Genomic DNA, 15,299 nt, shown 5'->3' with positions numbered 1-15,299 from the left:
GTTCGGGCAGCCTCGAGTAGACACACACACACACACACACACACTCTTGCGTGTGTTGAGAAATATTTATGTCCATGCGAATGCCATGCATTTCATTATCCGTGTGAGGCTGAGCCTTCTGTCTGTGTCTATCTGTCCGCTCTCTTGTCTGCCTGCACATTCAATTTTGAGTGTGAGAAAGAGAGCTTGGCATCATTGTTTCTTCACTATCTGCTAACCTTCTTGCACTCCAGCTGGCCTTGTGTGTCTGTCTTGAAGTCGTACTGGCCCTAAATATCTATTTACAGTACGCTCTTCTCAACTAAATGATTGCGGCATACCATGTTGGCTCATCAGTGGTAGAAAAGGTGAAGGAAGCCATAACTTGCTGCTGGTTGGGTCCACCCTCTATGCACAACATCATCTTATGAGCACATATAAACTCACATGTATCTCAAGGCACACATTGACTGCATGCATTATAACATCTTTTTTTAATCATATTTGTCAGTGTGTGCACTTTGTTCTATGTGGGGGTGCATTCATTTGTGAGTTATTAGTCATATCTGTCAAAATGCTCATCTCCATTTATCTTTATTCCTGTATTGAATTTAATTTACATCTATAATGGTATAGGTAATGGTTTTATTTCATTTGAACATGCATCAGATTACAATTGAGTGCATCCCATAATCAGTTCACAGTTCCACATGTCCAAAAGTAGTAGGAAGAAGCAAAGCTTATTAAATCCTACCCCTCCATCTGGTACTTTTACAATCAGTAACTGTTACATTTGTTCACTTCCTGCTTTCCATAATACAGTTTAAGGTTTAAGGTAATCAATTTAAAAACATTAATATCTAATGTCAGCTTATTTTGTGGTATTTTCTTTATTTTTTTTTTTTTGCTCTAAATCCACCATCTCACGGTAAGTGTAGAAGAATAAGATGTGTTAGAACCGATCAGAATTCCAATCTTAAGGTTATCGCCCAAGGATAAAAGCTTAAACGTGATAGACTTCTATCATTATAAGTTTGGCTCTGGGTCTCAAAATGGACCGCGCCGACTCAGCAACATCAAATGGAAAAGAATCAAGCAGTATATACTGTACACACACACTCCTGATCTGATCAAATGCAAAACAAGACTGAGGCTTAAGTCTCTAGGACCTGACCTTGTTTATCTAGTGTTGCTTCTTCAATGGCTTCTTCTGTATCACAATAAACAGTAAACAATATGTTGCAAATGGCGACAAAGGAAAATAGGCTTTTCATCAACACAAAACCCCATGAAATTAAGAACTCAATAATGAGTAGCTGTGTTATTATTGTTAATCACCTCCAAAATGTGTTTTGGGCTTGTTTGATGCCAGTGTTTCCAGGAGGATAGTGTGATGTTGCTCCAGGTGGAGAAGATGGCTTCACGGATGGCATCCATTGTCTGGAACTGATGTCTGAACTCATTTTTGTAAACTTCCCTGCTATCCATCCATCCCTATATGTTCTCTGTTGGATTAGGGTAACATACAGAATGTCTGTGAACTGCAGTGCTGTCCTGTTGAAGTAGTACTAAATAGTTGCCTTTTTTGGTAGTGATAGAAGAAAAAGGGATTGGAGAAGCAGCAGAATCTTTGATAAAAGTGGTGCTCAAAAAGTGTATTTTGATTCAAGGATGCACATTTAATGGGATGTTGGTTTCCTCAACATACACCTCATACATCTGTGTGTCTACACAGGGTTGGGTGGAACGTGCAGGCAAGCAAGCTCTTCTATCGGACACGTTGGATCTGTCGGAGCTCTTCCACCCTGATACCTTCCTCAATGCTCTAAGACAGGAGACTGCCAGGTGGGATTTGTGTGACCTTGTTCTACAAAGAAGAAGCAGAAGACGTAGTTGGTAACCTCAGCTTGTGGTTTTAGATCTTTGGGTTGTTCTATGGATAGTTTGGTGTTTGCATCATCATGGAGGAGTCCCATTGTCGGAGCGATGCTTCAAGTCAAGGTATAGTGAAAGCAGACACACAGAATCGACATAAATGCATAATATTACAGGACTGATTTGGATTATTTATTGTAGTGTAAAATATCACTCTCAGTATTTAGTATGTTTCATGAAAAACGTGGTACATTTGGTGCTGTAGACGTGTTTTTTAATTAAAGCAATGACTTACTAAACTGCTACTAAACTCTTCCAGTATGAGGTACACATCGATTAGAAAGATATTTCAATTTTTGATTTTTTTTTCCAACAATGTCATGTCATAGCCCTCAATTTGTCCATTGAGGGCTGCATCCCAAAAAATCTAAGCATGTGCATGGGCGTTTTGATGTTTCATTTTATGTTTTTTCAAGCATGTTCTATGCATTTTGTCCCTTGTTTATTGAGGTTAATTGGTTCCAAACCCGACCACGATAACTGAATCCGATGATTCAATATTAATAAACAAAATATTTTTGTAGTTAGAACAGAGAAAACCTGTTTCTGACTTTGTAAATACAGAATTTAACAATATTATAGCCCTGTAGACGTGAAACCACACCCCAATAGTCACTCCTATTATTCTTTGTTTACATCCCATTGCGCATTCCATGGGATCACTGACTGCCGCTAGCAGAACAAGCTACCAAGCTAAATAGTTAGCCTCTGCAATTTACTCATTCTGTAGGTAAAGTGTTTCAAACGTGGGGAAGGGCAAAGAAGCAAAAAAAAAAAACAACTTACCACTTCCACACAGAATGAGAGGAGAACCTTTTTTCCATTTGATCTCAGCCCTGGCTCTGCTGGCTCAGTAGCCAATCTCCACGCAGTGTGAAATGTAATCTAACATCATGTCTTAGAATATTATATTGTTACAATAAGCCGCCTATGTTAGTTTGATTGATATGTCAATATGTGATAAGTTAATATGTTATTTGCCTCAAATAACATTGAGCATTTCACTGTTGAAAACATTCATGATCTCAATGTTTTTAACCATTTTTGTAATGACGCAACGTGTTTTAAGTGTACAGACAGAGATGAGAGGAATGTGGGTGCCGTAAGCTGCGCCTGCACAGAGGAAGACATTGAGGATATAATTGTTGTGCTGCTTTGCTGAAACACACACACACACACACATGCACATACAATGTAGCTTTGTCTAGATTTGTCTCTCTTCCCCTTATTTCTCTCAGCCAGATTATGGTGATTTAGTAGTTGTCTTTGTACATCTGGCTTGACGCCAGAGTTCCTTCTATTGTCTGGGCTGCTGTGGAAAATCTCTGAGTCAGTGGACTGAATGCATTCACACAAACATGATCAGTAAAAATAACATGTGGGTTCATGTGGATGTGGATGTGGATGTTTTCTCCTCAGTTTGGGACTTTTATCTGCTTCATTCTTTGTATTCTTTTTGCAACTTTCTTCATATTCCACTTTTCCATACAACCTGCTTCCTTCTCGTCTTATCTTTTCTTCATAGTTTCTTTTTTGGTACTCGAGACAAGTGCAAAAAAGGTGTTCTTTTGATTGTACAATGATCACTTTTTCCTGCTAGAACCAGACTAGCCTGATAACTAACAAACACAAGAAAAGTGATTTCTCCACAAATCTCTTTCATTTAGGTGGGAGGTCTACAGCTGGAAGGTTGTAGTTTTGACGGTGTCCATCTTTGTGAAAACCAGCATGATTCTCCCGGTGTGTCAGCTGTGCCTCTCTGCTACATGGCCTGGGTTCCACAGGTATGCGTGCCAAAGTGCTGAACATTGAATAGATGAATCTAACCGTACCGTTCTTGAGTCCTCCATGCACACGGACATGCATGCACGCAACATAACCAACATATTAAAAAAAAGCTGAGAACATGCAAACTCCGCACAGAGATAGCCGATGGTGGAATCGAACTCAAGTATCCTAGCTGTGTGGCCTGCATGTTAACCACTCGTACACCATGCAGCCTGGTTGTATCATATTGTGCTTATTTAGGACCTTCTTAAACTTTGTTTTCCGGGTTCCAAAATAAAATCTGGATTGGCTGCTTTTTGGTTCAAAGGTCCAGGATGTCAGAAGCTGACTCATTGACTTGGCAGGTGACAGATGTTTGAACCCTGCCGCGGATCTGCACTCTCTCTGTGTTTGTGTTCCGAGCTAGAAAGATGTCAGTCATCATCTGCGTTTCATGCTCACTCGTAGAATTCTACTGCTGACCAGGCTGCTTCGGAGGAGAACATCTGGCTTCCTCTGTACCGTAGCTCTGAGAGGGTGAAGGTAGTCACGCACATCAGCGTGCCCTGCAGAAGCAACCCCAGCCAGTGGATACAGACCGGCGCCGCCCTTTTTCTTAAACAACAATGACACAGCTTCTTGGACTACATGTATGTCGGAGAGTTTATTTTCCTCATTGTATATATTTTTTTCGCTAATAAAGATGATATTCTTCTGTATGCGATCCCTACACGTAAACACATTTCATTTGCAACTTTTTCCACCTCAAAGAAAAAGGCTAAAACACTCAGATAAACAAATAAACTTTTATTCATTTAGTGATACAGAAAGCAATTCACATAGTCGCATAGGAGAATGCTTGGTAAGGAGAATCTGTTCACTGTTAGCTTTGCTCGTAACTTTGCACAAGGGCACTTAAGCCCATCTAGGTGGTGTGTGTAGACTCCGGCACTGTGAAATCCAATATCCAAAAGCGCTTGTCGAGTGTAAGACGTTAAACCAGACCCAATATGAGCAAATTAAGAACTAAAAAACTGCAAATCTGGGCTTCGCTTTGTGTACGCATCGGCATCTTTTGTGTGTAAAGGTCTTCTGTTAAACACACATCGTTTTCAATTCCTTTTTAACACAAATGAGGTTACTTTTTTTTAAATCAAAATAGGCTATTAATAACAAAAACAAGGACACCCCATGTAGTCAGAATGGTACTATTTTGATCACATGACATTTTCAGATGATTCTACTGTGAGATTGCTAGTCCAATCACACTCCTCCGAGTCATCTAGTCAACTATACTAAGACACACCTAGTGGATATTAAATCAGCACTGCTATACAAGCTGTACACTGACTATTCTAAACTAGATCCAAGTTTAATATTTATAGTATTGTCCCTTGAGAAGATTAACTGTAATAACCAGATAGTGAAGTGATGGGTGGAGTCACCTTTTGAAAACAACACATATTATTTCCGGTTCTAATCCTGCAAAACGCCATGGCCAACTCTTGCATGGCATGGATAACGATTTTGTTTTCAGTGTTTTTTTGTGTGTAAAGGAAGTTCATTGATTGGATTGAAATGCCAATCAAATTGTGGCACCTGAAAGTAAAAGCACACAGATGCGTTTGATTGCGTGTAGGTGTGTCTCTGCACTGCGGTGACACTTTCCTATCTGGGCTCACTGTTGAGCAGTAAACAATACACCTCAGGGCTCGCTTTGCTGCCTGCTTTCACTGGTGCTGAAACAGACTATCCTGGCATGAAACGCTTCACTGTTTTTTAAAGTAAAAGCTGATGCTCTCTCACTGACACACACACACACACACACATGGAGTAGCGCTAAGTTTGTCCCTATAACCTTTGTGTGATTAGCTCTGAGCTGAGGTTGAGTGGAGTCATTGGTGTGATGGATGACCACAGAGCTACACTGCGGGGTGTGTTTTCTTGTCCGATTGTGTGTACACATGTATGAATGGATAACACATTATGCAGCACATTATGATAAAAGACTGAATTATATACAGTATTTTTTTCCTTGTATTCATCTGTTTACAGTTGTGCAGATGATTGTGACAAGATGTGTGCAATCTTGTGCAATGGAGAAGGAGTGGGTATTGTGTGTGCACTGCAGCGTGGAATGAATGGGAATGTTACCGAAAGAAAAAAAGCGGGGATAGAATTGGATTTTGTGTGGTGGTGCATGACCCTTTGGGTCACAGAGCAAGTGTGATGGAGGCGGAGAGACAGGGAGGAAGACTATGTCAAACCTGTGTGAGGAAATGGTACAGAAGTGGAAAAATAGGGATGACACAGACAAGTGAGGATGGGAGGAGACATCAGACGGATGGAGAAGGATAGGGCCACTCATGTAATGAGAGCATCTTGTGATCTATCTGTCTCAAAACTATCACATATGTACTTTCCATGTCTTAAAAAAGTAATTGCACTTTGTAATGTACAGTGATTTTTTTGTGCATCATTGCCTCAAACAGGAACAGCGTCTTCAGCCGCAGATTTGCAACACTTGTAGGCAGTGATGGCACCATCTGTGTGTGTGTGTGTGTGTGTGTGTGTGTGTGTGTGCGGGTGTCTGAGATAGCGAAGCAGCAGTCACCCAATACAGCCTGATGATTTAACTACACGGGTAATAAATGACACCAGTTACTTTTTACTCTTTCTTAGGTTATGTGTTATTTCTGTGCAACCACCCACCTTTTTATGTTCCCTCCCTTCTTCCATGCATGACTTTGTTTGCTCATTACTCTGCAACTGTTTGGATGTTTGCTTTTATTATATAATACTGCAATAGTTCCTCTCTAAAGCCTTTCTTCCCGGTCACACAATTTTCTTATTATAAAACAGAATCAGTGTATTTTCTTGTAGTGCTGAACTCATCGAAGAGGAAAATTGTGTATATCAGTTGCCGCACCCATCTAGAAACCTGAACCGCTGTGTGCACATACAATGCAGTCTCACATCGACTAATCCATCACTTTTGGTAAGTACGTCTATACTCATCATTAAACTGTACCGCCGACAATTACTTCATGAGTTACTATCAATTGCTAAGTCTGTTGAACATTGAACAAATATATGGTAATTGATGCAAAATGGATGAGGGCAGCTATTTACTAATTCGGCACAGTGTCGTTCCGGGACTTTAAAATGGATTAGGAGCCAAAGGACAGAAAAGACAAGTGATATGGCCGTGTTTTGGAGTATTAGTGAGGAAACATTTTACACCAACTCCAGTATGGGTGCATTACAACAACCAAGTCTCCAATTGATGAATGCATGAATTTATTTATTTTTTTTGCCGCTCTTGATAAAAAGGGCTTTGCCATTGGTAATGGTAATGGTTTTATTTCATTTGAACATGCATCAGATTACAATTGAGTGCATCCCATAATCAGTTCACAGTTCCACATGTCCAAAAGGAGTAGGAAGAAGCAAAGCTTATTAAATCCTACCCCTCCATCTGGTACTTTTACAATCAGTAACTGTTACATTTGTTCACTTCCTGCTTTCAAAATTTAGTTTAAGTTAAAAAAAAATTATTTTTGTCATTCCAATTGTGTGCATCCCATAATCAGTTCATAGTTCCACATGTCCAAAAGGAGTAGGAAGAAGCAAAGCTTATTAAATCCTACCCCTCCATCTGGTACTTTTACAATCAGTAACTGTTACATTTGTTCACTTCCTGCTTTCATAATACAGTTTAAGGGTTTTTTTTGTTTGTTTTTTTGAATGCCAGGAACCTGAGGTGGAAAAAACCCGCTCTTACTCCAGAGCAAATTTCTTTACCCAACTTAAAGTTTGAATGTCCACCAGAGCTCCAGCTCGTGAATTGAATGGTCATTTTTCTACCTTAAGCCATCTCCAAAGGTGTTTCAGAGAATTTGGCACAATTAGGTACATCTCACCAAAGTGATCCAAGTCAATATCATGGATGTTCTATCAGACAACTCTACTTGACTTAATGCAAAAGTCAACCACAAAGCACGACACGGCGGTGCTGTATTTCCTACAACGAGGAAGTCAGCCAGCTTTACAGAATATCTTCTGCCTCGGTTTTGAAGTTAGATCCAGAACTGGGTGGTGACCTCTCTCGTAGGTAACCTGTCATGGCAGCTCTTGCGCTCTTCCCCTGCTGGTGATAATGTATGATTGTGACCTTTCACTACGCCATTCCGCCAATTACCACCCAGGATTCCTAAAGAGGTCATGTTAGGTTATGAGAGGAAGAGGAGAGCGTAAAATACTGTACTAGTCTGACTACTGTCATTCATTCAGAACGATGTACTCAGGATATATTTCTGAACATTTTGGGGTTTGATACCCTCAAAATGGTATGGTATTAAAGGAAAGGTTCCGGCCATTGCCCTGAGAGCGTAAAGAGCATAAACCAACAGGACAATATAATGGGCTTCACTAGTGGCAGCAGGGCTAGCTGCTAACTTTCCATCGACCTGCTGTCCTGCTGGATTCATTGAAGGGAGTGACCACTGACCTCCACCCATCGAGTAAATCTAGCAGAATAAATTCACACAAACAATTTGTTCATGCACAGCACGCTCAGTTTCTGTAGTCTTTTGATTTAACTTACATTTCACGCCAAGAGCCAGGCCATTTTTCAATTGTGGTGGTCTTTCGGAAAAAAATACAGTTTGGTTTAATGTTGTCTTGTTGATTTATGTACATTTTCTGGTTAGTGTACAATATGGTACACATCATATTATGAATATACTGTGTGGTATTTTAATAGGCTGTAAAAGCACCCAACACAGACATTCTGAGCACATTTTCTATCACTCCTATTCAGGATCACAGGTATGCTGGAGCCTATCCTAGCTCACTTTGGGCGAGAGGTGGTGTACACTGTGGACTCAATCAGTTTATAGTTTATAGTCATTTATTTATAATCAACGCTGTTTGGATATTGCCCTCTCACTGTTTTGTGGTTGACTATATATTGTCTATTATTACATCAAAAATATTGAAAATCATATGTAGTATTCTGGGCTGCACGGTGGTCATGTGGTTAGCGCACAGACCTCACAGCTAGGAGACCCGGGTTCAATTCCACCCTCGTCCATCTCTCTGTGGCGTTTGCATGTTCTCCCTGTGCATGCGTGGGTTTTCTCCAGGTATTCCCGTTTCCTCCCACATTCCAAAAACATGCTAGGTTAATTGGCGACTCCAAATTGTCCATAGGTATGAATGTGAGTGTGAATGGTTGTTTGTCTTGTTGAGGATAAGTGGTAGAAAATGAATGAATGAATGAATCAATATGTAGTATTCTGGTCACTAGGTATTAGTACGGTTACATCAATGAGACATATGACATTACCTTAACACTGGCATGATAGAGTGAAACAATGTACTCCCGTTCTATGTGGAAGTGGTACATTTTAGTCTTCTTACTTTGTCCTTTCTGAAGTTAGAACAAATAAATTGGAGGCCAACTTGGTTCCTCGGTAGCCTGCGGCCGTCTCTTATGTCCCTTCAGTGATGCTGTAGCCTGCACAATGTTGTGTAAACAAAAACGACAAGGAGTGTAAAGGTGACTATGGGTATTACTTCATGTCTATACGCTCTAATAATGTAATAACGAAATAACCACAACATCAGACATTCATTCATTTTCTACTGCTTGTCCTCACGAGGGTCGCGGGTGTGCCTATCCCAGCTGTCTTTGGGCAAGAGGCAGGGTACACCCTGGACTGGTGGCCAGCCAATCACAGGGCACATATAGACAAACAACCATTCACACTCACATTCATACCTATGGACAATTTGGAGTCGACAATTAACCTAGCATGTTTTTGGAATGTGGGAGGAAACCGGAGTACCCGGAGAAAACCCACGCATGCACGGGGAGAACATGCAAACTCCACACAGAGATTGCCGAGGGTGGAATTGAACCCTGGTCTCCAAAGCTGATTATTCATTATTATTCTCCTTAAGGCAGGTGTACCTAATGCTGTGACCAGTCAATGTAAAATCATACGTGTGTGTCTGTGTCTGCTCTCCGAAGGGACCCGATCCCTCCAGTAGATTCCGAGTGGCTGACAGATGATCACAAGGTCAGTGGCCACTTTGTACTGAGATCCTCTCTAGAGGCTCATGATACTTGAGGGGGTGTTCGTTTCACTTCTTTGGGCTTTTGTGGTACTCGCTAACAGTAAGGGGTCCTCTCTCATCGGTGCCTTTGTGTTCAGCGCACATTTCCCTTTTCCTCTTCTTGTGATCTTTCTCGCTCCTTCTGTTTCTGTTCTCCATCACTTTGTGAAGCAGCTTCTCTGTCTCTGCTTCAGTGTTTGATGTCTAACAGGTAAAAAAAAGAGTGATTATTGTTTTACAGTCACATATTAATTTGGTGTGACATGGAAAATGTATCACATCAATGACCAACTACCAGTTCACATAATTATAACTAAAACCATTCCTTTCCACAATGCTTTGTCCGACTGACAGGAAAAGTCAGATTCCCAAAGCACATTCATTGCAATCCTTCAGGGATAACAACATTTACTGTCTCGTGCAGCCGATTGAAATAATTTGCTCTGTGATTCCTGCACTTTTGTCAGAATCCTTCCCAGAGTTGACATGAGCAGGTTTGATCGTTGTCACTACCGCTGCAATTGCTCTCGTTTCCACTCGGCACAGATGCTCAACAGATGGACCCAAACACTGCAGAGATCACTCAGAATTAATGTCGCACACAACTAACACAGAAGGATGTATCAACTACACTTTGCTCTGTTTAACGACGAGGAATTGGCTCATTTGTTTGTTTTTTAATGAAACAAGTGTTCCATTTCATGTGTTTTTTTTAATTAATAATGTGTTTCAATCATAATTTTGTTATCTGTTGAGCCAAGAACCAAGCACACTGTTTGTATTTTCAACAGAGGGGTGAGTACAAATTCTTATATAAACTGCTTTATTGATATTCATTCATTCATTTTCTACCGCTTATCCTCACAAGGGTCGCAGGGGTGCTGGAGCCTATCCCAGCTGTCGCCAGCCAATCACAGGGCACATATAGGCAAACAACCATTCCCACTCACATTCATACCTATGGACAATTTGGAGTCGACAATTAACCTAGCATGTTTTTGGAATGTGGGAGGAAACCGGAGCACACGGAGAAAACCCACGCATGCACAGGGAGAATATACAAACTCCACACAGAGATGGCCGAGGGTGAAATTGAACCCAAGTCTCCTAGCTGTGAGGTCTGCGCGCTAACCACTCGACCGCCGTGCAGCCTGGGCAAGGGCAAAGAAACCAAAAAAAAAAAAACCTTACCACTTCCACACAGAATGAGAGGAGAACCTTTTTTCCATTTGATCTCAGTGGTCGGTTCTGCTGGCTCAGTAGCCAATCTCCACGCAGTGTGAAATGTAATCTAACATCATGTCTTAGAATATTATACGTATTGTTACAATAAGCCACCTATGTTAGTTTGATTGATATGTCAATATGTGATAAGTTCATATGTTCTGATGCTCTGTGCAACTCTCAAATAACATTGAGCATTTCTCTTAGCTGTGAGGTCTGCACGCTAACCACTGGACTGCCGTGCAGCCCGCTTTATTGATATTTCCATTGATAAATGAAAAAAAAGACTGCAATATTATATTTCAAATCAGTGATTGATACCGCTAAACAGACGCCTGCCATAGAAAGACGTACAGTATACGTCAAGACTTAAAGAATGAAACCAAATCTCTCTTGTCTATTTGTTTCCAATCGTGCCCTCCTTGCCCTTGCAGTTCTTTGATGCTTAGGATTCCATCTAAATTCTATTTGAAGTACTTTTCTCATACGGGATCGATGTCCCAACCCTGGCCCACACACACACACCATCTGACAGCAGCTTTCTGGATTGATTTTACATGAAGACTGAATCAATCAGACTCCAACTTGTGGTCACAAATGATGTCTTTCCACTGACATATGTCATGCTGTTGCACTGGGGAGGCTAAAGGCTTTTTTCATTTACTTTGATGCCATCTATGACATGCTTTCTTAACTCCCTTCCTGTTACAGCACATGCACTTGAGTTATGTTTAGGAAATAGTTAGTGCCCATCATTAGTGCCGTATAAACATGAAACAATACCCTTTAAATTTGTATTAACCAATTTAGTAGATACTGTATAATCTGAGGATGTTGGATTTGGAGTTGAGACTAGGCGGTGGTTTCTGCCCACACCAACCACCCCAAATTATTGTGCTTGTCTCTGATTGTCATTCATTTTCTACCACTTATCCTCACAAGGGGGTGCTGGAGCCTATCCCAGCTGTCTTCACGCAAGAGGCGGGGTACACCCTGGACTGGTGGCCAGCCAATCACAGGGCACATATAGACAAACAACCATTCACACTCACATTCATACCTATGGAGAAAACCCACGCATGCACGAGGAGAACATGCAAACTCCACACAGAGCTGTCCAAGTGGGGAATCAAATCTGGGTCTCCTACTGTGTGGCCCGGGAGATAACCACTCTGTACCGTGCAGATGGAAAATAAGACATATTAGATATAAATACTCACATGTTAGTACTTCCCACGGTAGATATTGTCTTATCATTCATCATATTCATTTTCTACCGCTTATCCTAACGAGGGTCGTAGGGGGTGCTGGAGCCTATCCCAACTGTACACCCTGGATTGGTCGCCAGCCAATCCCGGAGAGAACCCACGCATGCACGGGGAGAACATGCAAACTTCACACAGAGATGGCTGATGGTGGAATTGAACCCGGGTCTCTTAGCTGTGAGGTCTGCACACTAACCACTCACCGCCGTGCAGCCCCTATTGTCTTATCAATGTATTATAATGTTGGCTTTTCACCCGTATTAAGACAATATAGTAGCCATATTAAGAGTATATAAGCCATTAAAGACATAAATAAAACTTAAAATTGTTTCCCAGCAGACCTTGCAGGCGGACAGATATGTAGAGGACAGGAAGTTCATAGTTGTCAGAATATAGTACTACATTAACAATTGCTTAATTGGACCAAGTAGAAGTACCATAACCTGGTTAAATATGAACGTTTGTAATAATACTAGGCCGATTTCAACCACAAAACATCCCTCATTTATTCAATAAAAACCCACGATGGCGCGAGGATGACTGCAAAGACAGAAAGTATCAATGACATTGACGAATGTTGCAGACGGGAAAGGTGACAGCGTCTAACTGGACAAGCCCCTCATTGAATTTCCCTCAGAAATCCGTCCAATGAATTGAGAGAAATGAATCCACTGAAGTCGGCTCTCATGCGACGGTTTGTCCTTGAACAAACCCACACAAATACTGACTGCAAAATGCATGCGGCTACACACTCACCGCTTAATTCAGCCTCGTGTGTGAGGGCAGTCGGCATGTTTTCATGTTTATGGTTCCTGTGAAGCTGCGAATCACTGCAGTTATGGCCGGCTGGATTTATGAGCATAGTCTCTCATCCAGCAGCCCTTAGACAAACTATGGATCACCCTCTCACTGGCACTCACGTACTGTATGCAATATGCAGAATGTACTGGAGATGATACACGTGCTCAGATGGTGTAAAGCTTCTTTGTTGGGCTTGGTAGCTCATTCATCGTGTCAGGTTAAATACCGCAATGGTCCTAACTGATACATTTGATCACTTACAGATACACTCGAGGACCAGACTTCAAACTGGAGTTCCCATCAAGGATTCTACAATTCTGTAAGTGTGATTTATTTTGCGATTATTTAACCGATCAACCATGCACAAACTAAAATTCCCTCCTCGCCTGTCATGTCTGGTACAATGGAACCTCGATTAGCATCCACCCCAGTTGGTGTGTTTTTCATTAACGTAAAAGAAAAAATACGCCGGTTTTACTTCAGCTTGCTTCCATTTTAGTCTTCTTGTCCTGTTATTAATACACCACATGTGTCCAACTGTGTTGTCACCAAACATCCTTCCTTGTTAGCATCCTATTAGCTAGCTAACAAAATGGCAACCGGATAGCGGTTAACTGTCAAAAAAAAAGGAAAACAAACAGGTTTTCTACTAAAATATTCAATTTATTCATATTTAACCAATTAACCTCAATCAATGAGGCATGATTAAGTGTATTTACGTTATTTCTTCTGTATAAAATGTATTTGGTTAGAGTCGGACCTTCTGGAATGAGTTAATGATGCAATGATGTAGCCTTTTTGGACTGCTCCATGTTTGGGCAGAGAGAACATCTGAAGATTTGTTTTATGTTTTAGTTACAAGGTTTTTTTTTTTTTTCTGTTTACCTCTGACTGAAATGAAAATGAAAGCAAAGGTATACAAAACTGTGGTGAGACCAGCCATGTTGTTTGGTCAAGAGACGGTGCCACTGAGGAAAAGACAGGAAGCAGAACTGGAGGTAGAAGAGATGAGGATGCTGAGGTTCTCATTGGGAGTGACCAGGATGGATAGGATCGGGAAGTAGTACATCGGAGGGACATTACATGTTAGAGGCCTTGGAGATAAAGTCAGAGAGGCCCGACTGAGATAGTGAATATGTTGGTAAAAGGATGCTGCGTTTAGAGCTGGCGTAGAGGAAGACCAAAGAGGAGTTTTATGGATGTAGTGAAGGAGGACATGAGGGTAGTTGGTGTGAGAGAGACAGATGCAGAAGACAGGGCTGGATGGAGGAGATTGATTGGAGATTGATTTGCTTTTCCCTGAAGGGAAAAGCCAAAAGTGAAAGAAGAGGACCTTTTTGGCATCGGCGTTGTGTTGACCTTCGGGGCTTCCTCTTAAGGTCAAGATCACTCCACTTTAAGGGCAACCCGATTAAAAAAATCACAATAAAAATAGCGTTCGCCTTTTTTTTTGTGAGATTTACAGTAAATCGACCTGCTGTGACCTTGATCTTGTGCTATGGTGTGGTTAGGTGTATGCTATAGACAACAAACACAAGCGCTTTTTATTGATGATTGATTGATTTTATTAATGAGACAAGATCCCGAGGCCCGTTGGTGTCCCGTTTATCACACTGCTTGTTTTTAACAATATATTCTCATATAAGGCAAATTCGACCCAACTCTGGGTTTTCGAGAGGGTTCCATGATTGACTGCTTATGATTGATTGACCATGCTCCCACACCTACTGCCGTTTAACCCTTTGGTGATTCCACCCATGCCTCATCTTGATGATGAGAAAGCCGCATTGGTTGCAGCACGATGTATGGAAACAGTGCCAAGTATGCTGCAAACACTCAGGGAGAGATGGCTCTCACTTAGATAGCCTCTAAACTATTTAAAAAGCCACAAACGAAGCCAAATGATTTTATTACGAGCATTCCACTTGTGTGTGTGTACATGCAAAAATATGTGTGCTTGGGTGTGAGAAAAACTACCAGCTTTGGCTTTCGGCTGTATCGTCAGTGTTGCATCAGCACAGCATCTAAGTGATGGAGAGCCGCTACTTGAGGAAGAAAAAATGCAATAACTTCCATGTGCACTGAAATCGAAATTCATCAACATCATTTCAAAAGACGTAAATGCATCCTCATTGAAAGCTCGAAGCTTCCGTTGGATCTTTTCTGCTGTCTTATGGGAAACACCATCATGAAGAGCCAATGTTC

The 15,299-nt window shown here is 41.2% G+C and overlaps 1 protein-coding gene across 3 annotated transcripts in view; it reads left to right on the top strand.

The window, feature by feature from the left end:
* The window catches only part of dync2h1 (dynein cytoplasmic 2 heavy chain 1), a 66,663-nt gene extending 62,263 nt beyond the window's left edge, over positions 1–4,400 (top strand). For all 3 annotated transcript variants that reach the window (XM_058080102.2, XM_058080101.2, XM_078792975.1), the window contains 4 exons: positions 1,715–1,824; positions 1,899–1,980; positions 3,582–3,698; positions 4,150–4,400. In XM_058080102.2, coding sequence (XP_057936085.2) covers positions 1,715–1,824; positions 1,899–1,980; positions 3,582–3,698; positions 4,150–4,311 — 471 coding nt within the window. In that variant the 3' untranslated portion in view covers positions 4,312–4,400. The remainder of the gene's footprint in view (positions 1–1,714; positions 1,825–1,898; positions 1,981–3,581; positions 3,699–4,149) is intronic.
* The last annotated feature ends 10,899 nt before the right edge of the window (positions 4,401–15,299 follow it).

This window comes from Doryrhamphus excisus, linkage group LG8, assembly GCF_037039965.1.
Source record: "Doryrhamphus excisus strain RoL-2023G ecotype Guam linkage group LG8, RoL_Dexc_Guam_v1.1, whole genome shotgun sequence".
Lineage (NCBI taxonomy): Eukaryota > Metazoa > Chordata > Actinopteri > Syngnathiformes > Syngnathidae > Doryrhamphus > Doryrhamphus excisus.
Note: the sequence above shows the minus strand (reverse complement) of the source record. Positions and strands in the feature narration are given on the sequence as shown.